The sequence below is a fragment of the Suncus etruscus genome, chromosome 10 (assembly GCF_024139225.1).
Source record: "Suncus etruscus isolate mSunEtr1 chromosome 10, mSunEtr1.pri.cur, whole genome shotgun sequence".
Lineage (NCBI taxonomy): Eukaryota > Metazoa > Chordata > Mammalia > Eulipotyphla > Soricidae > Suncus > Suncus etruscus.
This window is the reverse complement of record NC_064857.1, coordinates 4253647-4280134: the sequence shown is the minus strand read 5'-3', so window position 1 is coordinate 4280134 and position 26488 is coordinate 4253647. Positions and strand designations below refer to the sequence as shown.

The 26488-nt window shown below is 41.0% G+C and overlaps 1 protein-coding gene across 1 annotated transcript; it reads left to right on the top strand.

Annotated features, from left to right (window-relative positions):
• On the top strand, window positions 1-26488 carry BPNT2 (3'(2'), 5'-bisphosphate nucleotidase 2). The gene is made up of 5 exons (XM_049781922.1): window positions 1-387; window positions 10763-10925; window positions 12133-12228; window positions 20234-20395; window positions 23937-26488. Exons 1-5 carry the CDS (start codon window positions 1-3, stop codon window positions 24206-24208), a joined length of 1080 nt encoding a protein of 359 aa, XP_049637879.1. The 3' UTR covers window positions 24209-26488.

Here is a 26488-nt window from a genome sequence, read left to right as displayed (position 1 = left end):
ATGGCGCCCATGGGCATCCGGCTGTCGCCGCTGGGCGTGGCGGTGTTCGCGCTGCTGGGGCTGGGCGTGCTGTACCACCTGTGCGCGGGGCTGGCGGGGCGGGGCGCGGGCGCGGGGCCGGGGGGCGAGGGGCCCGGGCCCGGCGCGTCCGTCCCTTCGTCGGCGCGGGGATCGGCCCCCGTGGAGCTGCGCGCGCTGCTGGCGGCGGCCGTGGCGGCGGCGGAGCGCGGCGGGCGCGAGGTGCGGCGGGTGCGCGAGAGCAACGAGCTGCGCGCGCGCTCCAAGGGCAAGACGCGCGAGGGCGCCGACGACCCCACCACGCGCGGCGACGCGCTCTCCAACCGCCAGATGGTCCGCCTGCTCGCCCGCGCCTTCCCGGCCGTCAAGGTCGGTCCGTCCGTCCGTCCGTCCGTCCGTCCGTCCGTCCGTCAGTCTGTCTGTCTGTCTGGCCCTCTGTGTTCGTCTGTCCATCTGTCCGTCAGTCTGTCCGTCCATCTGTCCATCAGTCAGTCCGTCCGTCAGTCTGTCCGTCCATCTGTCCATCAGTCAGTCCGTCTGTCTGTCTGTCTGTCTGTCAGTCTGTCCGTCAGTCCGTTCGTCCGTCCGTCCGTCCATCTGTCTGTCCGTCTGTCTGTCTGTCTGACCCTCTGTGTTCGTCTGTCCGTCAGTCTGTCCGTCCATCTGTCCATCAGTCAGTCCGTCCGTCTGTCATCTGTCAGTCTGTCCGTCTGTCCATCAATCAGTCCGTCCGTCTGTCCGTCCATCTGTCCATCAGTCAGTCCGTCCGTCTGTCCATCAATCAATCCGTCCGTCTGTCCGTCACTCAGTCAGTCTGTCTGTCTGTCCTCGCCCCGGGACCCGGACGTGTCTGTCCTCTGAGACCCTGGTCTGCGTGTCTGTGCGCCTCTGTCTCCCTCCCTCCCTCCCCCCCTCCCTCTCTCTCCTCCTGCCCCTGGTCCCTCTCTCCCTCAGACCCGGGTCTCTCTGTCTCTGTCTCTCCCTCCGGGCCGCCGCAGGACTCTCCTTGACTCACTTGAGCCCTCCCAAGGATTTCAGAACGTGTCTCCACGGACGACTCATGGTCGACCCCGAGGGCCCCCGAGTCACAGCAGGCAGGCAGGCTCCCCGGGCACTGAGCGAGGCAGACTTTCCGCGCCCATTATTAACTCCATGGACCCGCTGCCTCAGTCCTCCTCTCTGAGTGCCTGTCTGTGGGATCCTTCAGCCAGCACTGTCATTTAGCCTCTTACTCGGAGAACACACAAAGGTTGGACTTGGAGCCCTCTTCAGGGCTAGGTTTCCGACAAGGAAGCGACTTTTGCAGCCCCACCTCCTTCTCCTCTTGGTCACAGCTGGCAGTGGCCCGTGCTCTGCCCTCACCCAGGCCTCCTGCTTGCCAAGCATTGAGCCCTCATCCCTCTGGCCCAGGAGTGGCCAAATTCTTACAGTTTGAACTTGTCACGCCTGCTTGCTTAATTCTTAAGGTGAAGGATTCGGGAGAAAGAACTCGACCAAGTGCAACTTTTACTCTCTGTCTCACTCCAACTGTCGTGCTGGCTCCTGGGTCGACAAGTGGTGTGCAGTGGACTCCTCCTAGTCATATTAGTAAATGGAGGATTTGTCTGACCATTGAACTCAAAGCCCTGGGGATCTGGCCTTTCGGCTGCTGTTCTTGGTCAAAGTAGAAGAGCGTCTTTGTAGCATTATGTGTTCTGTGTCATTCTTCAGGGCTGTCATGTGCATTGCTTTGATTTTCTTTTCCTGTCTCCTCCTGTCCCCCTTGAATGGATTAAGTAATATTTTGGCAACAAAAACATTAGATTTCTTGCTGTGAACTGCTGGTAGCAGCTGTAGTTATCATCAGAATTATTTTCTGATGTCAGCTCAAATGAAACAGAACGTTTCAACTTTTTTCTTAACTCAAATTGTAGTTTGCAATCGCAAATACTTGTCTTTGCGTCTGAAAGTAAGATGCCCTTGTAAACATCAATCTCACTTTTCTGCTTTGGACGGTCTTAAGAGTTTGTAGAAGAAACAGGATTGTTTGTTTTGGGGCCACTTCCCTGTTGCTTAGTTGGTGAACTTTGGTTCTAAGTTTAGGAATTACTCCTCTCAGCTCTGGGGACCATATGGGATTCTGGGATCTTACCCACTACACAGGATTGTTTTTACAAGAAGTTGAGGTGTAATAGTTGAAACAGTAGTAGTAGTAGCCAATTTTTGAGTGTATTCAAGGTGCTCAGATGCCACACAAATATCTTCATGTGATTGTCGAGAAACTTGAAATTTTATTTTATTTGTTGTTGTTGTTGTTGTTTTGGGGCTACTCCTGGTGGTGATCAGATGCTACTCCTGGCTCTGCATGCAGAAGTTGCTCCTTACCATATGGGATGCCAGAATCGAACCAGGATTCATCTAGGTCGTCTCTGTGCGAGGCAAATGCCCTACCGCTGTGCTATCACTCCGGCCCCAAATTTTAATAATATTCAGTATACAGATAGGAAAGCTGTCTCTGAACGTCACTGGGTGTGACCCAAAAACCAATAAATACATAAATAAATAAATAGCCCAACTGACAGGGCCAGAGCGCAGAGCGGTGGTGCAGTGGTAGGGCATTTGCCTTGCATGCGCTGACCTAGGACGGACCTTGGTTCGATCCCCCTGTGTCCAATGTGGTCTCTGGAACCAGAGCGATTTCTGAGCACAGAGCCAGGAGTAACTCTAGAGCGCAGACAAGTGTAACCCAAGAACCAAAAACCAAAAAAGGTCAACTACTGGGCCATCATAAGACCCAAATTGAGTCATTTTAGTAGAGATTCACAATAAAGGAAGACTTGATTTTTTAAGTAGAAACCTAGGTATAGTCTCCTCCACCCCCATTCCCCACTCCCCTTCTCCAGAACAATCTTAAATTTCTGGTAGTTTTTAAAGATTTATCTTAAGTTTTTGGTAAGGAATTTAAAATCCTTTCCCACTTAGTTTACTGTATTCTAGAAAGTTTGCATTGAGAAACTAGCCATAGTCCCTGGTGTTTCTCTTTTCTCTGACAAATAAAGGAGGGCCCTTATTTTTTTTTTTTTCCAAGACTTTTTTTTTTTTCTTTTTCTTTTTGGGTCACACTCGGTGACACTCGGGGTCCTGGCTATGCACTCAGAAATCGATCCTGGCTTGGGGGACCATATGGGACGCCAGGGGATTGAACTGCTGTCTGTTCTAGGTCAGAGCGTGCAAGGTAAGCACCCTATTGCTTGCACCACTGCTCCAGCCCCTTTCCAAGACTTTTCTCCCTATAGTGCTTGTTAGAAGGCTGAGCTTTCATGTTCTGTCCTCTGTAATAGGTCTTATCAGGTATCAGTTGAGAAATGCTGGTGTAGACCACTCCTTTGCTTCCAAGAGACATTTTATATTATCTGATTATATTGTAAGTTGTAAGCACAGGGTAGACATAGTGCAATGTATGAGAAAACCAGTCCCCTCTACCAAGTGAATTAGTTGGCCTAATGTATTTGGTGCCCAGGTTGAGAAAACGGAATATGTTATTCTAAGAAACCCAGGATTGGCCTGCAATTCTGGATTTCCTTTTTGTTTTCCATGTATTGAGACCTGGGGCAGTCTTTCCTAGATATCTGGGCAAGTGCCTGTTGTTGTTGTTATATTTTATTTTGTTTTGGGGCCCCACTTGGTGAGGCTCAGAGTTTACTCCTGGCTCTGCAGTTACGAGTCCTTTCTGGTGATGCTGGGGGACCATTATGGATGCTCGTGATCAAACCTGGGTCATCAGGGTGCAAGGCAAGCACCCTTTCTGTTGTTCTACTGCTCTGGCCCAAGAGCTTGATTTTATTGTGTGAAAAATAATCGTAATTCTAGTCATTTGTCCGACTTTCTCATAAGGTGTGGGTAGTGATGAAAATAAAGCTGATGGTAATTATTTTGGAGTGGATTTTCAGTCACAGAGCAATCTAACTTAAGATGTATATAGTTTTTTTTTAAAACTTTTTAAGATGTAGATAGTTTATTTTTGTTGTTCTTTTGTTTAGTACATATCCAGTTGCACTCACTCAGGGTTTTTTCATGGCCCTGTGCTCAGGGATCACTCCTGGCTATGCTCAGGACAATGCGGATACAGATAGTTATCAAACCTGGTTGGACACCGTAAGGCAAGCCCCCTTTCTGTACTATCCCTCTGGCCTCTAGATTTATAGTTTTGATTCAGTGTACAGAGAACAGAACTCTTTCAGGCTAGTGTTCTTAATTTGCTCAAATTATTTTACAGTAATAAATATGAAATTAAATTTGGTATCCACGCTTGGTCTCTGCTTTCCTTGATCTTTAAGATGGAAATTAGGGCTTCCCCGGGCCACACCCCTGGGCAAGCCGGTGAGTTGGGTCCCTTGGTGGAGCTTGAAGGTACCCTAGGCCTTCCCCCACTATCCATGCGGCTCCTTAGGGAGGGTCTGGGTGGGGCTCTGAACTTCTGTTCTCCCAGCTTCTTGAAGGATCTCTCCTTCCTGGGAGCCGGGAGTCTAGCAGGAAGAGGTTTGGCAGGCCCACGCCATGCCGGAGGCCTGCTTGGCCAGGCCTAGGGGGGGGTGCGGGATTTGGGTAACCCCAGCACCCCTCTGCCGCCTTGCTCCAGATCTCCAGGGCTTCCCCGGGCCACACCCCTGGGCAAGCCGGTGAGTTGGGTCCCTTGGTGGAGTTTGAAGGTACCCTAGGCCTTCCCCCACTATCCATGCGGCTCCTTAGGGAGGGTCTGGGTGGGGCTCTGAACTTCTGTTCTCCCATCTTCTTGAAGGATCTCTCCTTCCTGGGAGCCAGGAGTCTAGCAGGAGGAGGTTTGGCTGGCACTGGTAATCTCTGTCCAGTCTACATTTTCAAAATCGCCCCCGCGCGCACAAGAAACATTAATAGTACTCTCACAAGAAACATTAATAGTACTCACTATCATTGAATTATGTTTTTATGTATGCAGAATGTCCATTTTGTACTCTGCCCTTTTGCATACCCCTTCATAAGTTCATATTTCTCTTTAACTTCTTTAACTCCTATCATCATTACTCCTTTTTTACCCTTTCTAACTTAAGTACTGTTGAGTCCTAATTCACAGACCAAAGTGGCGCCCTAGAGTTAACACCCACCCAACTATTTTAAAAGGCATAAAAAGGACACATATCTTTTCAACATTTTATGGGTGTTTTCTTTGACGGCTATAACTTTTGCTAAATACTTTCTTATACAGTGATGATCCCCCCCCATGTTTTTTATCTTCTCTTTATGAACTGCTCAATATGGAATTTGGTGTGAAAGAATCCCTCAGTTTAATACTTATGTTTGAACCAAGTCATGGGTCTTGTTGGAAATGTTCTTATGCCCCCATATATCTGATAGCACCACGTGGCTTTATATCTTGTTTGCGTAGGCACAATAACATAGGAAAATACTATACATACCAATAAGTTCTTATCTAATAGAAATGGGAACTCACAAATCTTGTAGTGCAATGAGACCTTACACCCTGAACATTGACATAAAGACCTGGCACAGGCCTCAGAAGAATGGGCATTCTCCATTTACCCCTTGATCTACAGAAGACATTTACAAAACATCCAAGGTTGTATATAACATCACCTGGAGGCATTCCTGTACCAGGGACGACCCTACAGCTGCTCAGACATCGATCTACTCAAAAGAGACATCCCTTAACACTGAGAAGACAACAAGAACAATGACCTGTTTACTGGACAGGGCTTGCTGTATTGCCCCTTTATGGTGAGGTTTGTCTATAACATCACCTGGAAGCAATCCTCTACCACGGAAGACCCTACCACTGCTCAGACATCGTCCTGCTCAAAAGAGACTTCCCTTAACACTGAGAAGACTTAACAACAACAACAACCTGCTTACAGGACAGGGCTTCCTGCATTCCCCTTTTATGGTGAGGTGAAACGAAAAGGCACTCCACATCATGACTTCAATGTAGGACATGCAGATTCCAGAATCTTTAATACAGAAACATGAGACCAACAACAGAGACTGTGTGATAAGTGTGTTGGCGCTACGGACAATGTCTTGGAGCGAACGATAACTTTCCTGAGGCCTAGAGCTGGTCTTATGCCAGGAAACTTCAGGGGTAGGATCTCTTTGTATTTAGGCCAAGGCTATTCCTTTCCATGCCTCTCATATTTTGGTGGGCCTATGCAAACAACAATTGCCACTCTAACACCGTTTTTACTGTGCTCCTTTGACTCTAATCCTTAAAACACACCCACTTAAAATTTGAGGTTAACTTAAGCTAATATGCATGTACATGGAAATGTAAAAAATACTATGCCTCTAATGTTTAAGGAGTTACGTAAGTTTGATGGCTTTAGATTGCCTTGTGTGCTGTTAAGAAATATTATAATGTGCTACAATCTGGGGACTTGAGGGAAAAAGTAATTGCACATGGATTCTGTTTTATTTATCTTAACTTTCTTTGGTGAAAATTCAAAGTTAAGAAATCAGCAAGGGGACTTCTTCTGATAATTATGTTATGGGTGATTGTCCTTCCACTGTAACTTTACCTTATCCTCTTTCTTTGCATCTTTTGTTGTCATAATTCATAATAAAAAATTATAAAAAAAAAAAAAGATGGAAATTAATCTCTTTTTCATCTAACTGAAAAATGTTTGTAAAATGCTATTCTAATACTAAAAACCAATTTCCTTGACATCTTTTCCACTCTCTGTATGGTCCTGTTCCCTCAACTAACTTTTTTTTTTTTTTTAATAATTATTGACTCACAATGAATTCATTGAAGCACCAGCAGAAAGTTTAGTAAGTTCTATTTTTTTTTTTACGAAAAGGATGAGTTAAAAAATATATATATGAGAGTGGCGGTTGTTGTTGTTTGCATAGGCCCAGCAAAATATGGGTAAAATGGAAAAAAAAAAAAAAAAAAGCCTTGGCCTAAATACAAAGAGACCTTATCCCTGAAATTTTCTGGCATAAGACTGACTGTGGGTTCCTAGGTTGTCCAGTCCCTGTGTGGTCATGGTGAAATTTTTTCACACATTAGCTGCAACTAACTTTTCTTTTTTTAATTTTGGACCACACTCAGCAGTGCTCAGGGATTACTCCTGGCAGGCTTGGAGGAACATATGATATGCTGGGGACTGAACCTAGGTCAATCATGTGCAAGGTGTCAAACGACCTACCTGCTGTGCTATGATTGCTCTGGCCTCTCCACTAACTTTTGTGAGCTAGTTTTCTCTCTTGATGAATAATTAAGACAATTAGTGCATATATAATAAGCATTGTAGAGGAGTGGGGTGGACATTTAAAAGCTTTGTCCCACTTTTAAAAGGGGAGAGTTCTACTAGTCGTAGTTTCTAGTAGTCTTCGTAGTAGTAGTAGTCTGAATTAGATGTTGTGTATGGGAGAGTTTACCTTGAAAAAAGATAAAATAGATATGTAGGGGTTAAATTGTATGTAAAAGAAGCCTAATCCTGCTCTTTTAGAGATGTCAAAGAAGACTACATTTATGTAGTCAACTTTACTTGCCTGATAGACTTAGAAATTTGGGTATTTGTAGGTGTTTTTTAATAATATATTTAATTACCATGACTACAAACATGTAGTTGGGTTTAAGTCATAAAGAAAGAACACCCCCTTCACCAGTACAACCTTCCCACCACTGATACCTCCCATTTCCATCCACCAGCACCTGCCTGTCTTCGAGACAGGCATTCTACATCTTTCACTCGTTACCGTTGTCATGATAGTTATTAGTGTGACTATTTCTCTAACTGAATTCACTGCTCTTTGTGGTAAACTTCATGAGGTGGAAGGTCCTTCCAAGCCTCACCTCTGTTGTTTCTGGGCATTACTAACATACTGTCTTTTATTTTTCTTAAGTCCCACAGATGAATGAGACTATTCTGTGTGTCTCTCTCTTCCTCCGACTTACTTCACTCAGCATAATAGTTTTCATGTCCATCGATTTTTAGGAAAATTTTATGACTTCATTTTTTTTTCTGACAGCTGTATAGTATTCCATTGTGTATATGTACCACAGGTTTTTATTTTTTAAGCAACTCTTCTGTTGTCGGGCATCTGGGTTGTTTCTAGATTCTGGCTATTATAAATAACGCTGCAATGAATACACTTAAGCAGAAGGCATTTTTGTATTGTGTTGGCATATCCCTAGGAGTGGTATAACTGGATCATGGGAGCTCAAGGTCCAGTTTTTTGAGGAATCTCCATGTTTTCCATAAAGTTCCTTTTTCTCCACATCCCCTCCAGCACTGTTTTTGTGTTTTTGTGATGTGTGCCAGTCTCTGTGGCATGAGATGGTACCTCATTGTTGTTTTGATTTGCATCTTCCTGATGATTAGTGATGTGGAGGATTTTTTCTTGGGTCTTTTGGCCATTCTCTCCCCCCCCCCTTTTTTTTTTGGCCATTCTTATTTCTTCTTTGAGAAATTATCTGTTCATTTCTTCTCCCCATTTATTGATGGGGTTAGATGTCTTTTTCTTGTTAAAGATCTGTCATTATCTTGTATATCTTAGATATTAGCCCCTTATCTGATGGTAATGGGTGAATAGTTTCTCCCATTCTGTGGGTGGCTTTTGTATCCTAGTCACTATTTCCTTTGAGGTGCAGAAGCTTCTCAGCTTAATATAGTTCTGTTTGTTTATCTCTGCTTCCACTTGTTTGGACAGAGCTGCTTCTTCCTGGAAGAAGATGCCTTTAGTATCAATGCCATGGAGTGTTTTTACCTACATACCTTATGGTTCCAAGTCTGATATCGAGGGGTTTTGACCTTTGTGCGTGCATAGTGTGTAGGTGGAAGTCAGAGTTCGCTTTTTTGCATGTGGCTGATCAGTTGTCTCAACACCACTTGAAGAGGCTTTCCTTGCTCTATTTTGTGTTTCTTGCCCCTTTATCAAAGATTAGTTGATTGCATGTGTGGGGAACTTTCTCTGAATACTCAAGTCCATTGCATTGATCAGAGGCATTTATTCCAATACCACGTTGTTTTAATGACTATTGTTTTGTAGTACAATTTAAAGTTAGGGGGGCCCAGAGAGATAGCACAGCGGCGTTTGCCTTGCAAGCAGCCGAACCAGGACCTAAGGTGGTTGGTTCGAATCCCGGTGTCCCATATGGTCCCCCATGCCTGCCAGGAGCTATTTCTGAGCAGACAGCCAGGAGTAAACCCCTGAGCAACACCAGGTGTGGCACAAAAACCAAAAAAAAAAAACAATTTAAAGTTAGGGAAAGTGATGCTTCCCATCTTTTTCCTAAGGGTTGCTCTAGCTATTCGCAGGTGTTTATTGTTCCAGATGAATTTCAGAAGTGTTTGATCCACTTCTTTAAATAAGACTATCATAGGTATTCTTAGAGGAATTGCATTAGATCTGTACATTGCTTTGGGAAGTATTGCTATTTTAATGATGTTAATCCCAATTCATGAGCAGGGTTTCTGTCTTTTGTTTCTTGAAGTAGGATTTTGTAGTTTTCTTTGTATAGGTCCTTCACCCACCTCATTAGTTGACTCCAAAATATTTGAATTTGTGTGGCACTAATGTAAATGGAATTTTTAAAATGTCTATTTCTTTTCTATCATTATGTGTGTATAAGATGGTATTGATTTTTGCGTGTTAATTTTGTAGCCTGCCACTTTGCTATAGGAATCTATTGTTTCTAGAAGCTTTTTGGTAGAGTGTTGTAGCATATCATCTGCAAACGGTGAGAGCTTGACTTCTTCCTTACCTATCTGGATGCCCTTGATATCTTTTTCTGGTCTATTCACTAGGGCAAGTACTTCCAGTACTATGTTGAATAGGAGTAGTGGGAGGGGCAGCCTTGTCTTGTACCAGATTTTAGAGGAAAGACTTTCAGTTTATCTCCATTGAGAATGATGTTTGCCTTTAGTTTGTGGTAGATAGCCTTGACTATATTGAGAAAAGTTCCTTCCATTTCCATCTTGTTGAGAGTTCTTTTCATGAATGGGTTGGACTTTGTCAAATGCTTTCTCTGCACTATTGAGATGATCATATGGTTTTTCTTATTCTTTTTGTTGATATGTATATTATGTTGATTGATTTTTGTATGTTAAACCATCTTTGCATCCCAGAATGAAACCTACTTGGTCATTGTGTATGATCTTCTTTTTTATTGTTGTTGTTTTTGGGTCACACCTGGCAATCGCTCCTGGCAGGCTCGGGGGACCTTATGGGATGCCGGGATTCAAACCACCAACCTTTTTTTTTTTTTTTGGTTTTTGGGCCACACCCGGCGTTGCTCAGGGGTTACTCCTGGCTGTCTGCTCAGAAACAGCTCCTGGCAGGCACGGGGGACCATATGGGACACCGGGATTCGAACCCAACCACCTTTGGTCCTGAATCGGCTATTTGCAAGGCAAACGCCGCTGTGCTATCTCTCCGGGCCCTCAAACCACCAACTTTTATAAAAAACTGTGACAAGGTTGAAAAATGCACAAGTCTAAAGTAAAAACTGTTACGAGATAAAGATGTTCAGTACATTGGTTCATGAAGAGATTTGTCACAGCTTTATATATATATAGCCCATATTTGACCACTTAAACATTAGCTATATCCGAAGGCAGAGAGTTGTGCAGTAATAGTAGGATTCCATATCTTATTTCCACCAACGGATAGTCAGTAATGGTTTTGTCTGAATTGTATTTCACTTTTGTGTTTTCTGAGGTACTAATTATTTTTCAAATTTTTATTTTGTCATCTATTTTTGATGCAGATAAATACTGAGGAGCATGTGGATGCAACTGATGAGGAAGTTATCTCATGGGATCGTAAAATTCCAGAGGACATCCTGAAGGAAATAAGCACCCCTAAAGAGGTACCAGCAGAAAGTGTCACTGTATGGATCGACCCACTGGATGCTACACAGGAATATACGGGTAATTTAAAAATAGATCTCAAATTGTATATTGCCATTCTAACTTACAGTACCAAAATGAGAACAGGTGATATGTATGTAATAGCTATTTTACCAGTAGGTGCCAGTCTTTCCAATTAGATTTTAAAGCTGAGAACCTATATTTGTGAAGTATGATATGAAACATTGAGACTGGATCAGATATTATGAACATTTTTACCCCCAGCCCCCAAATGCAGTAGTATGGAACACTCCTATTAATGATGGTGGCTCATTGCCTCTGGCTTTTTAGTGAGGATTTTAGCAGTCGAAACAACAAAATGGACCCTCGTGAACACCTGTTTACATATTGATTAATCTATTAAGATGTGTTCAAGTATTATGCAGCCTGACTATACTATTTACTTCTGATATTAGAAATGCAAGGTGTATTGTCTACACATCTGCCATTAAGATGTAAAATTTAGGCATCCAGAGAGCAAGTAACAAGGCCGAGAATTTTTGCTAAGTATGCGTGTTTGTGTACTTAACTAGTCTGGATCCTCCCATGCCTGGTTTTATATACGGTGATACTTAATTCCTGCCTTTCTCTGTTCTCTTGGTATTTATGCTAAAATTGTGGTTCATTTTTCCCTAGGTAGTAATTTTCTAAATATGGATGCTTCTTTCCAGTGTTTAAGCACTGAACTTGACCCATTATAGATGTTCAGTGGTAACTATTTAGGGAATGAGAGGATACACTACAAGTGTATATCTAATAGTAACAAATTATAAAATAATTTTTGCAGTAATAGATAACACAAATAAGGAATACTGAAAGTTCTGTTTATATAAGAATTCTTTTCCTAAATTGATTAGCTTGATCCGTTAATAGTGCTATTCAGCGAGGACATCCTTGTGTAGTTGTGTAGGCACTATTCTAAGTATTGAACTTGGTTTGTCAGTTCAATTCTAAAATTAAATGTTACTTTAATCTATACCTCAATATAAGTAATTAGTGTCTGTATTTTACCTAATAGGATACTGAGTTATACATAATGGGCTTAGAGAATAGTCCAGGCAATTTGCTGATAAAACCAAAACTCAGTCCCTCAATCATTAGACACTCTTTGAGAGGGTTGTTATGAAAGGCATTTCTTGCACATGCATTTTTTATGAAATTAAGTATAACCTACTCTCCTGTATTTATATGCTTTGTCAATTATTTTTCTGTGTTGTCTTCCTCATAGAGGATCTTCGACAGTATGTTACCACTATGGTGTGTGTTGCAGTAAATGGTAAACCTGTGCTAGGAGTAATACATAAACCGTTTTCTGAATATACAGGTAAATACCTAAATTTTTCTTGAGTTATTAACTTACTTGTATATACTGTCTATTCTTAATTTCCTTTAGAATATCAGCTATAGTGCATTAATTGTTAGTGATCTCTCATCTTTCACCTCTTCACTTAGTATATGACCAAACAGTGCCTTCTAACTCTTGAGAATATGGAAACTTTGGAATAAAGATTTTTAGTATTTTGGGGGATACCAGTGGGTATAAAGTCTCCAGCAGTAGAATTCCCTGTTTGTTTTGTGTTACTGATGTGGATTAAGTCCAGGGTGTTTGTACCTTTATATCTGTATGGATTTTAAGGTTCACCAAGAAGTGGTCTTAGCCAAATCTTTTTTCTTTATCTTACCATGATATCAGATACTGATCTAGATATTGTGGTAGTTAAGAATTATTCCAAACTCAGTATCAGAAATGTATGGGGATTGGGATGGTGTTACTGATCATCTCATTCATCTCAATATTCCTTGTATTGTGTTATTAGTGTCTTTGGGCTTGCTTTCACAACTTTTTTTTTAATATTTTATTTAAACACCTTGATTACATACATGATTGTGTTTGCGTTTCAGTCATCACCCATCACCAGTGCAACATTCCCATCACCAATGTCCCAAATCTCCCTCCTCCCCACCCGACCCCGCCTGTACTCTAGACAGGCTTTCCATTTCCTCATACGTTCTCATTATTAGGACAGTTCAAAATGTAGTTATTTCTCTAACTAAACTCATCACTCTTTGTGGTGAGCTTCCTGAGGTGAGCTGGAACTTCCAGCTCTTTTCTCTTTTGTGTCTGAAAATTATTATTGCAAGAATGTCTTTCATTTTTCTTAAAACCCATAGATGAGTGAGACCATTCTGCGTTTTTCTCTCTCTCTCTCTCTCTCTCTGACTTATTTCACTCAGCACAATAGATTCCATGTACATCCATGTATAGGAAAATTTCATGACTTCATCTCTCCTGATGGCTGCATAGTATTCCATTGTGTATATGTACCACAGTTTCTTCAGCCACTCATCTGTTGAAGGGCATTTTGGTTGTTTCCAGAGTCTGGCTATTGTAAATAGTGCTGCAATGAATATAGGTGTGAGGAAGGGGTTTTTGTATTGTATTTTTGTGTTCCTAGGGTATATTCCTAGGAGTGGTATAGCTGGATCGTATGGAAGCTCGATTTCCAGTTTTTGGAGGAATATCCATATAGCTTTCCATAAAGGTTGAACTAGACGGCATTCCCACCAGCAGTGGATAAGAGTTCCTTTCTCTCCACATCCCCACCAACACTGTTTATTCTCATTTTTTGTGATGTGTGCCATTCTCTGTGGTGGCTTTCACAAGTTTTTTTAAATTTTATTTAAACACCATGGATTACAAAGTTGTTCGTTATACAGCTGTTTCTGACATTTAATGTTTCTCCAGCAGTGTGACTTTCCTTCCACCATTTTCACTAGTTTCCTTCCCACACCCCAAGCTTGCCTCCTTAGAATGCAGAACATTTATTTTATATTACTTATTACAATAAAATGGCATTACCACATTAACAATTCAGTAAAAGAAAATTTGTGAAGATTATATTTCACAGTGGGTGTATTAAAGTTTTCTGGGGTTTTACTGAGCTGTTTGTTGCTAGTTGAGTCTTCTGTGGTGTTTTTGTTTATTGAGCTTAGTTGGGTTCTATGCTGCTTTCCCATCAAAATTACTGTGTTCCCATGGGGTTATCAGTATTGTTGAATTTGGAGGTGTCAGAGCTCCAGGCTCTATAGAACTGGGATGATTCTCATCTTGTTTCTATCTATTGAGGTCCCAGAGTTTACAGTCCATAGACTCATGAACTTGTGAAATTTATCCTGTTGGCATCTTTCAAGGTTTGAATAAGTTCATGTATAATGTGTCCATGTAATGGAAATTGGAAGCATTTAAAAATGAATAGTCTTGGGGCCAGAGCAGTGGCACAATCAGTAGGGCATTTGCCTTGCCCTCACTGCCCTAGGACGGATTGCGGTTCGATCGCCTGGAGTCCCATCTGGTCCCCAAAGCCAGGAGCAATTTCTGAGTGCCACCGCTCCTGCCCCATAACTAGCTTCTTAATTGGAAGTTGCAAACCCATATGGTATCTTAAACTGAATATGTGGGTCATGCAAAATCTTTTTAGAATTTGTTTCACATTACCAGTACATTTTTGATAGGGTATTTATGACTTTTTGTCTATCTTATATGCCAGGGTTTGCATTTCTTGGTGACAGGGAATCGTGAGTGGACAAACTTTAAGAAGCTTCATTCTGATAGATTTCTTCAGAAGAGCTAGGAGCTCTTTTCAGAAGAGCTAGCCCCCATATTCAAAGATTTTTGTCTCATTATTTTACTTTGATTACTTCTTGCTAATTGATAAAGATAATAAATTAATGTCTAATTAATAAAGATTACCCGAGTATGGCTCACTCTGTAATAGGGCTGGAAAGATAGTACAACTCTTGCATGTGGACAACTGTGCCTTAATCCCTGGCACCCCGTAGGCTCTCCAGATCCCTGCCGGGAGTAAGCCCTGCTCAAATCAATTACCACAGACTGGTGGCTTAAGCATATATTCTCCTGACATTCTAAAGATCATACGTAAGTCTAATACACAATGTGTCATAGACATCCTTCTTTTACAGCTGTGGGGACTGTTATTTTCCCTGCTGTGTAGTTCTGTCACTGCAGTCTGTACCTTGGTCTTCACGTGACATTCATTGAGTTAGTTTTGAATTTTTTCTTAGAAAACAGCAGTCTTTGATGTTGGGACCCAATCTTAATTTAGTATGATCTCAACTTTAATTACATCTGCTAAGATCATCTTTTCAAATGAGATACATTCCAAGAGTTATGGAAGGACACCAATTTTTAGTGGATGTTATTCAGCTGTCTATATGCCCATCTATCTTGGTTAATGTAACTTTTGACTGGTGTTCTATATGTATGGACATATGCTCTTGTTGACAAGAAATCTCAATCTCCCCCTTTTTTAATATGATTTGCTTGTTTTGCCTTTAGGGCTTTAGGACTTTATCTTTAAAGCCTAATGATAGAACTGTATTATATCTTAGATTAGATTGAGAATTGGCTGAGTAAATGTTTCCATATGTTGTATCTTGGTATGCATATTTTAATTTCTATATCCGGAACATTGGTTTTAATTATAATCGTGAAGTTTTTTTTATTTTTCAGGGATGCTTATCTTTGTATATGTGTATATGTGTGTATATATAGACATATATAGTCCTATGGGAGTCCATAGCTTTTTTTTTTTTTTTTTGATCTTTTACTGTTCATATTTTTTGTTTTTGTCTTTGTTCTTGAGCTACACTCAACCGCGCTCAGAGGTTACTCCTGGCTCTGGGCTCAGATATCGCTTATGGCAGGCTCAGGGACCATATGGGATGCTGGGATTGGAACCACCATTCATTCTGGGTCGGCTGTGTGCTAGCAAACGCCCTACCACTGTGCTATCTCTCTGCCCTATGTTTTTTTTTTTTTTTTTACTTCCTGTTCTTTTTTGACAAGTTCTTTATCTTGTCCCAAGATGTAGCACTAAAATGTCAGTGATTTTTGTTCCCTCCCTCCCATTTTCTTACTGTGTTATGAGTTACTATTTATTTTTTCTTTGTTGTTTGTCCACCTTTTAAGTTGTATTTTGTTTTGTCAAGTTCTTTGACATTGGAATCTTTGTGGGTGCTCTTGCTGCTCTATTGTTGAGCTCTTCAGATTTTCATGATTTACTTTTGAACAACTTTCCTCTCCCCCACTTTTTTTTTTCCCAATTAATATCTTTATTTAAACACCTTGATTACAAATATGCTTACAGTTTGGTTTCAGTCATGTAAAGAACACCCCCTGTCACCAGTGCAACATTCCTATCACCAATATCCCAAATCTCCCTCCTCCCCACCCCACCCCCACCTGTACTCTAGACAGGCTTTCTACTTCACTCATGTCGTTCACAGTTATGATAGTTCTCAATGTAGTTATTTCTCTAACTGCACTCATCACTTTGTGGTGAGCTTCATGTCGTGAACTGAACTTTCCAGCCCTCCTCTCTTTTGTCTCAGAATTACTGCAAAAACATCTTTCAGTTTTCTTAAAACCCATAGATGAGGGAGACTATTCTGCATCTATCTCCCTCTGACTTATTTCACTCGGCATAAAGATTCCATTTACATCCATGTATAGAAAAATTTCATGACTTCATCTCTCCTGATTGCTGCATAATATTCTATTGTATATATGTACCACAGTTTCTTTAGCCATTCATCTGTTGGAGGGCCTCTTGGTTGTTTCCAGAGTCTGGCTATTGTAAATAGCGCTGCAATGAATATAGGTGTGAGGAAGGGATTTTTGAGTTGTATTTTTTGTGTTCCTAGGGTGTATCCCTAGGAGTGGTATAGCTGTGTCGTATGGGAGCTCAATTTTCAGTTTTTGGAGGAATCTCCATATCGCTTTCCATAAAGGTTGGACTAGACAGCATTCCCACCAGTGGTGGATAAAAGTTTCTTTCTCTCCACTTCCCCGCCAGCACTGCTTGTTCTTTGTGATGTGTTTCAATCTCTGTGGCGTGAGGTGGTACCTCATAGTTGTTTTGATTTGCATCTCCCTGATGATTAGTGATATTGAGCATTTTTTCATGTACTTTTTGGCCATTTGTATTTCTTTTTTGTCAAAGTGTCTGTCCATTTCTTCTCCCCATTTTTTGATGGGATTAGATTTTTTTTCTTGTAAAGTTCTGTCGGTGCCTTGTATATTTTGGAGATTAGCCCCTTGTCTGATGGGTATTGGGTGAATAGTTTCTCCACTCAGTGGGTGGCCTTGTCTCCTGGGCACTGTTTCCATTGAGGTGCAGAAGCATCTCAGCTTAATATATTCCCATCTGTTTATCTCTGCTTCCATTTCTTGGCGAGTGCAGTTTTCTCCTTGAAGATGCCTTTAGTTTCAATGTCCTGGAATGTTTTACCTCTGTGTTGTTCTATATACCTGATGATATCAAGGCTGATACCAAGGTCTTTAATCCATTTGGATTTTACCTTTGTGCATGATGTAAGCTGGAGGTCTAAGTTCGCTTTTTTGCAAATGGATAACCACCTGTGCCAACACCACTTCTTGAAGAGGCTTTCCCTGCTCCATTTAGGATTTCTTGTTCCTTTATCAAATCCTCCCCCCCCACTTTTGCACAACTTTTTTGGTGACTAAAATTTGGAATGGGTGGGTGCTGGACACTGGGGAAAAAAGAAAAAAAATTTGGAATGATTTTTAGTACAGCTTTCTCAGCTTTCTGTTAGTTGGGGAAGAGATTATCTTTATTCTTAACGTATTTTCCCACGTATAAGATGACTTTTGAAACAAAAAGTCAACCGAAAATCAGGGGTCGTCTTATACACTGAGTATATCCCGAAAAATGTTTCAATATGCCGCTACATGAAAATTGTGTGAATATGGCCACAAAACGAATTTTCCAGCTCCATCCTGCACCATTCACTGCAAGGCTGTTCGGACCGCCTCTCTAACTCAGCCAATCTAAGCAGGCTTTTGATGCATGCAAATTAGATGATGTTCTGCACCAATCACTGCCAGGCTGCTCGGACTGCCTCTCTAACTCAGCCAATCCAAGCAGGCTTTATTTATTTATTTATTTTTTTTGGTTTTTGGGCCCCACCTGGCGGTGCTCAGGGGTTACTCCTGGGCCCGGAAAGATAGCACAGTGGCGTTTGCCTTGCAAGCAGCCGATCCAGGACCTAAGGTGGTTGGTTCGAATCCCGGTGTCCCATATGGTCCCCCGTGCGTGCCAGGAGCTATTTCTGAGCAGATAGCCAAGCAGGCTTTTGAAGCATGCAAATGAGACAATTTTCTGCACCAATCACTGCCAGGCTGCTCGGACCGCCTCTCTGACTCAGCCAGTCCAAGCAGGCTTTTTTTTTTTTTTTTTTTTTTTTGGTTTTTGGGTCACACCCGGCAGTGCTCAGGGGTTACTCCTGGCTCTATGCTCAGAAATTGCTCCTGGCAGGCACGGGGGACCATATGGGACGCCGGGATTCGAACCGATGGCCTTCTGCATGAAAGGCAAATGCCTTACCTCCATGCTATCTCTCCGGCCCCCAAGCAGGCTTTTTACGGATGCAAATGAGACAATGTTCTGGACCCGAATCTACACTGTCAAAAGCCTGCTCAGATAGGCCAGAGTCAGAGAGGAAGTCTATTACAGTAGAACCTCGGAACCTTTGCTTGTTTTTGTTTTTGGATTTTTTCTTTGCTTGTTTTATTCTGTCTTATTTCAATGGAACCCTTACCTCTTTTTGACCCAGCCTTTTTCTTCTCTTTCCTTGTTATTTGCCTTTTAAATTGTGTGTCTATTGAAGAGAATAACTAAAAGATATTCTGTATCATGTAATTTGCTCTTGACACGCACATTATTTCCTCAAGATGCTTTATTCTTCTCTCCACATATCTCTGCTTTGTTGCCTCATTTTGGGATCGCCTTCTCTAGTTCTCATTTACATGGCTCCTTTTGTCTCTAGGGAAAATTGTGGTTGATGCTGTTTGCCTTCGCTCACTACTGAGAATCTTCCCACTTTGTGGCACTTGTGTGAACACTAGGGTTGTGTAGCACTTTTCCTACTCATCTTTGGTATTTTCTTTCTTGTAGAGCTATCCTTTGCCTTTAAGTATTCTTTAAGTATTGATTAGCAGAATGCTTGTATTTTCTCTGCTTGTTTGCTATTTGTGATTTTTAGAAAGAAATGTTTGTGAGACTGCCATCATCCTTGGAGAATGCAGAGACCACTCTGTTAATCATTTGGATTTTTTTCTGCAGCCAAATAGGTAATGCAGCTGCTTTCACTGTTAGCCATGGTGGCCTATATTTAATCCCATTTTGAGTGACCACTAGAGCAGCAATTGAATTGAGAAATTCTGAGTCAGTTTGTTTTCTTGTGTAGTTTGGTAGTTAATGAAGAAAAGTTTCTAATCAAGAGAATAGTACATGTAGGGGCTGAAGCTATAGCACATGGGTAGGGCATTTGCCTTGCATACAGTTGACCGGGGTTCAATCCTCTGCATTCCATATGGCCCCCTGAGCCTACCAGGAGTACTGGCACGTGTGGCCCACCTTCCCCCACCCAAAAAATTTTTATGTTATCTCTAGGATCTCATCACCTTCTCTTCTATTTTGAAATTTAGAACTTTTTTCTTTTGGAGCTCTGTCTGATATACAGATGCTTAAACCTAACTTCATTGCTGTTTTAACTGTTTTATATTTGAAAAACTTATTAGGAGTCGCTATGCAGTCAATCAAGACCATGAGTCCATTAAAAGGAGCAATAGTATATTAGAAAATTTTAAATTAAAATATCTTAAATATTGGGGCCGGAGCGGTGGCGCAGGTGGTAGAGCTTTTGCCTTGCACGCACTAACCTAGGATAGATTGTGGTTCGATCCCCTGGTGTCCTATATGGTCCCCCAAGCCAGGAGCGATTTCTGAGCACGTAGCCAGGAGTAACCCTTGAGTGTCACCAGGTGTGGCCCAAAAAGCAAAAAAAAATCTTAAATATCTTAAAATATTCAGGGTTAGTAGTTGTGCTTATAGATGTCAGTTTGATTTTAGCTAGCTGATTTGATATGAGGCTGAAGATGAGCGTGTGGAATCTCTACAGGGCATGGTTGGAAGAGAGGGAAGGTAGGGGGTTGAGTAGAGGGGCAGGCAGGTGAGTTGCAGTGCTCTCTAGCCATTCTGTGGGGAACTCTGATTTAATGAGTGCTTATGGTCTCAGACTAGCCTGGGATAACGACTCTTCAAAACTTTACATCCATGTAATGTCAAAGTTAATTTTATGCTCAGGAGAAAAGTTTTCTGTTTCAGAAATAAAGGCAATTACTTCTTGTTAGAAGGCTCTTAATATTTTTTGAGTCTTTAAGGACTTTGAGTCTAGTCTTCAGACGTTCAGTGCTACTAATGGATGTTGTGTTGTTTGTGTTTCAGCATGGGCAATGGTAGATGGTGGTGCCAATGTGCAAGCTCGTACGGTCTACAACGAGAAGACCCCCAGGATTGTGGTGTCTCGCTCACATTCGGGAATGGTTAAACAGGTTGCTCTTCAGACTTTCGGAAACCAGACTACAATTATCCCAGCTGGTGGTGCTGGTATGTTCCTACTTTCCATGACACTTACACAAAATATGTCTAGGATAGTCAAAACTTATGCCAGGAGACAGTTTTGGTCATTCTCTGCTTGGGGAGAAAGAGGACGGACAGTGTGTACTGTCCTTCTTGGGGATCTTCATACTGGCATTTCAGTCTCACATGTCTTCTTAGAAATCGGTCTGACAGCAGTGATTTCTGTTCCTTATAGACTACAAAAAGCATTATCCTATTAGTGGCATAGCAACAATGATTTTGTATTTAATATGATCAGAGTAATTGTTTTTCTTTAATGGAACTATATGAATATCAGGGAAAGCTAAAGAACATGAAGATGCTTCATGTAGCACAGACTATATGAATCAAAAGGGTTAGAATGTCGAGTAAGTTGGCCACTTGTGAGCACCTGTGAATATGTCGGCTTCCACATCTGAGTTGAGCCAGAGAGATTAATGGCCAGTTAATGTGTATTTTATTGTATAGTGATAAATATTTTTAGCCTGTGACACATGTCACCTGTGTGTGCTGTTTTATTTTTGGTCACTCTATAAGAGTAAAAATTAAAATATTCAGAGCTAGGAGCCAGAGTACAGCATTTAGAGCACTTACTTTGCATATCGCTGACCTGGGTTTAATGTCCAGGAGTGATCACTGAGCACAGAGCTCTGAATAAGCCCCGAGTACTGTTGGATGTTGTACCCAACCTTGAAATAAACCTGAGGGCTATTCGGAACTAAAGAAATAGACCATAGCCTGGATCTGATTCGTGGACTATTTGCCTACCATGTTTTGAGTACTATTCATGTGACAAGTACTTTACTTGTCAGAAGTACATTAAATAGCAAACTATGGTTAAAAATATTAGTTTTAAAGTTACTTCATATAGTGATGAAGAGAAAAGTAATGCTCGATTCTACTCATTTTAACTTGATGATATTTGGGGCTACTCCTGCTCTGGTGCTCATATCTGTCCTAGTGTTTAATACTATGTTTACTGGGGGTAGAATGTAATGCATGTACTCGGCCTCTTTTTTTTTTTTTTTTTTTTTTTTTTTGGTTTTTCGGCCAGACCCGTTTGATGCTCAGGGGTTACTCCTGGCTAAGCGCTCAGAAATTGCCCCTGGCTCAGGGGACCATATGGGATGACAGGGGATCGAACCGCGGTCCTTCCTTGACTAGCGCTTGCAAGGCAGACACCTTACCTCTAGTACCACCTCGCCGGCCCCGCACTCGGCCTTTTGAGTTAAGCACTCATTGCTCCATATCTACCTTTCTTAATATAATGACTTCTTTTCTTATAGGTTCTTACTTAGGATGCTCACAAAATCATGTCCAGAATAACCCAATAAAAAGATTAACCAGAATCTAGATCTAGTTTGTTCTATATTTTTAAAAATCGAAATTACTGGGGCCGGAGCGGTGGCTCAAACGATAGGCCATTTGCCTTGCACATGCTGAGGTAGGACAAACCATAGTTCAATACCCCGGCATCCCATATGGTCCCCAAGCCAGGAGCAATTTCTGAGTGCATAGTCAGGAGTAACCCCTAAGCATAACTGGGTATGGCCCCAAAACAAACAAACAAAAATAAATTACTTTATAAATTGCCATATCAATAATTGCATAGTTATTGGTAATATATTTATTTCCTGGTAAGTGGGAACAAAATTATTAGAAAAGAAATGGGGAGGAGGGGTATGGGGGGCATTGGTGATGGGAAGATTGCAGTGGTGATGGGAGATGTTTTTTATAAGTGAAACCCAACTACAAACATGTTTGTAATCGTGGTGCTTAAATAAAGACGCAATAAAAAATTTAAAAAGGGAGGGCCAAAGAGATAGCATGGAGGTAAGGCATTTGCCTTGCATGCAGAAGGTCGGTGATTTGAATCCTGGCATCCCATGTGGCCCCCCGTGCCTGCCAGGGGTGATTTCTGAGCGCAGGGCCAGGAGTAACCCCTGAGCACTGCTGGCTGTGACCCAAAAACAAAAAACAAAAAAAAAAAAAAAAAAAAAAAAAGAAAAAGAAACAAATATATATATATGTTAAGGAAATAAAAAAAGAAATGAATGAAAAAAGTACAGCAACAAGACAATTTGAAAATTACTGTATCACAATGAGGTCATTAAGTCATTGTCAAAAGGTTTAGTAAACTTTTGTTGATAGTTGTTCATGCTGTTACTCTTTTTTGTTTCTGAAGATTAGATGGCTTCAGATACACATTGGCAGATGTCTAAATTGGTATATTCCTACTTGGATGACAGTATTTAAAAAAATTAGAGTTGTTGCATTTGCAGCTGCACAGTCTAGGAATTCCAAGCCCTACTGCCGATACTTTGGCTTTTGTGGGACATTCTTTCAGCTGCCAGGTCTTCTGGAAATATGAGAAGGCAGCGGGAGGGTTCTCACACTCACTCCAAAAGAATTCTTGGTAATGCCAACTCAAATTACTCAAATACCTAGATTTTTGGTCAGATTGATGTCTGCAGAGAGCCATAGATATGTGTTGGGCCGTTATCGAGCAGCAGTTTTGGGTGGGCGCAGCTGGTGTGGCTTCAGTCATGTAGGGACTTGGCTTGCCCTCTTCCCCTGAGATTGCCATTTTCAGTTGCACAGCCGTCTTCTCATAATTTTTCATGTCTTCGTTATATCTCTTTCGAGAATAAAGTGAGGCCATGGATCTGGCCGAATGCAGACATGGCCACTACATTTGTCTGCGTCTACTATTTTAATTTTTTGATTTTGCATCATGACAAAAAAAGGACTTAAAATATTTTTTGTTCTCTTTCGAATACGGTCTAAGTGTTCAGTTCAATACACTGAAACTTTATACTTTCAGTGTATTCAAGCATATGTAGTATATTCCACAGAAAATAGTTACTGAATGCCACACTCTTTAGAAACAAATTATAGACCCATGTTTGATTATACTTGAATTGCTTATTACTGTGTGCTATATATTTTGTTCATTTCAATAAGGTCTGCCTTAAAAGAAATCCCAAAACTAAATTTTTTTGTTTGTTCGTTTGTTTTTGGGTCACACCTGGCAGCGCTCAAGGGTTACTCCTGGCTTTATCTCAGAAATCACTCCTGGCAGGCTCGGGACCATATGGGATGCCGGGATTTGAACCACCGACCTTCTGATTGCAAGGCAAACGCCTTACCTCCATGCTATCTCTCCAGCCCCCCCAAAACTAATTTAAAACAATTTCAGACATGAGGTCCTAGAGTGAGAGTACTGTGGGTAGGACATTTGCCTTACATGTAGTGGACCTGAGTTTGATCCCAGGCGTCCCATGTGGTCCTCCTAGCTTGCCAAAGGTGGTATCTGAGCTCAAAGCCAGAAAGTAACTTCTGAGCACTGCTGGGTATGTTACAAAACCAAAACAAGACCAAAAAAATTTCAAACGTGGCTCTCTGAAAGAGCACAGAGAGCTCTGCACACCTTTTCCTGTAAGTTTTTTTTTTTTTTTATTGGTGTACTAAAACGACTATTTTCTTTACGTTTTTTAATAGTAACCTAAATTCTGTATTTATTTTTCAGGTTATAAAGTTCTAGCACTCTTGGATGTGCCTGACCAGAGTCAAGAAAAAGCCGACCTATATATCCATGTGACCTATATAAAAAAGTGGGATATATGTGCTGGAAATGCCATATTAAAAGCCCTCGGCGGGCACATGACCACCCTGAACGGCGAGGAGATCAATTACACTGGTTCGGATGGCGTCGAAGGGGGGCTCCTCGCGAGTATCCGAATGAATCACCAGGCACTGGTCAGGAAACTTCCAGATCTGGAGAAGACGGGGCACAAGTGACTGATGAAGCTGAGTGCAGTTGAAGCTTTCTCAGAGCTAGTGGTCAGCCCGATACCTTGGGGCTTCAGAGCATCGCTGGAGACTGTGTGGTTAAGGCCATTCCCAACGGTTTCAAGTATTTATGAAGCCTCAGAGACTTCTCTTCCCTGGGATGGGATGCCAGATCAGGGGACGTGGGTCGCTTCACGCCTCAACTCTTGTCTTTATTTTTGAGACTATTTTCATACAGTTGTCATGCACAAGGCACAGACATGTACTTGTGAACTAAGACTTAAATCTTCACGAGGAGTCACCGTTTCCTATGCATTATGAATCTCCATTCTCATTACTGTGATGTGGAAGAAAAATTGATTTTGTGTAGATCTTTAAATTCTGCTTTATCTCATTGAAAATAAAGTAATTGGGGGTTTTTACCTCCTCGTGATGGGAAGCACAAGAAGCTACACATTAATTAATCTACAACTAGGATCTGTTTGTCTGTTACTGAATATTTCAGTGATATTTCTGTTACCGAAAATACAAAAGCTTAACATTGTTTTTTTCCTTTAAACTGTTAGTAACAGGTTCACCAGCTAGTAGAGAATTTAGATATATAGCGGTAGCATTGTAATTGAAATTTCTGTGTGTGCTTTGTTTTGTTTATAAAGGAAAGTGTCTTTGTACTTATGAGTTTAGCATTTCTTCCATCTTGTTGAGTTTCATACTCTGGACAGCGCATGGTTCTGTACTTTCTCTCTTTAACAACATATAAATGTCTTTAACTTGTTACAGTTTGGACTAAGGATTCAGGGTTAACACGAGGATTTTGGTACTTTTTTATTAGGGATATAATAAATGTAAGGCAATATAGGAAAATTCATGATTCCACTATTGGAAATTATTTGGCATTTCATGTGTTGAGCTAGATTTTACTAAATCCAAAGCCTTTTGATTTCATACTTTTTACAAAATTTGCCAGGTTTGTACATAGGGGTTATCTCATCATCAAGAATGAGTTATGGTTGATTTTGCCATTAATAAATGGATATAATTTAATCAAACTCAAAATTGGAAATGCTTTGTAGTTTCCTTCCGATTAAGATAATGAAGGCTAAATTAATTTTTGATGAAATTTTTTCATATTCAGTACATAGAATCTGGTTGGAAGATAGGTAGTAGCTGTCTCACTGTTTCACTGTAATTAGAACCTTGCCTCATAATCATAATTTTTAATGGGCTCTCTGACTTTTCACAGTGACATCTGGATGCTTATAAAAAAAGCCATTACTCTATGTGACATTGGTATTTTTGTATCCTGTTAACATACTGTTAAGGAGGAAAATTTTTCATGGTTTCTTCAACACTTGTTTGGTTTTTTTCTTTGTTTGTTTTTGTTTTGGGTAACAACCAGCTGTGCTCAGGGCTTACTCCTGATGTGGTCAATGGACCTTAGGGGATGCTGGGATTGAATCCAGATTGGCTGTGTGCAAGACAAAGGCCCAACTGCTATACAATTGTTTCAGCCCCAACTTTTTTTTAAAAAACCCTAAATAACTCCCCATTTATTTTTGGTATCTTGTAGGTATAATCGACCAAAGAATGGATATTCTCAGCATGATGGAATGTGCAAAAAACTATAGGTTTGCATCTGATGCTGTCCAAATACTTGTAAACCTTCTAAGGAATTGACTCTAATAAGATGAATGCATTTTCACCCAGTAGCAAATAACTGCTAATCTGGGCTTCAAAAAGTAGTCTTTGGTTTAGTGAAAATTCATTTAAAGTTAGTTGGTGCACTTGGTATTTCTGTAGAACTTTGACATTTTGAAAAGCGGAGACCTCATCTTTGTCTTTTGCATTAAATGAGGAAATCATCTTAAGAAAAAATGATGCAAAGGCTTGTGCTGTTTCAGAACCCTTTGTTGAAAGCATTTGTTTCACTATATCAAACTTGGGAAAAAATAATAGTTTTCTTTTTCATTATTGGTTCCAATATTGGAACTTTCTTATTTAATAGAAATGAAACATATTAGCAAGCATGAATGTTTTATTTTTATTTTCATCAGCATGTAGATAATAATAGCCCTGTGAAGGGTTTTTGTGTATAAATATTCAGATAGTTAAATGCATTATTTTTATAAATAATTGTTGGATATAGACTAGTTGATGACTAGTTGATGATGTGTGTATATGTATGAGACAGGGAGAAAAATTGGAACTCATGACCTCACAGTGCAAGGCATGCACCATTGAGCCACATCCCAAACTTTTTAAGCTTCTATAGAAAGTTCGCTTTGTTTT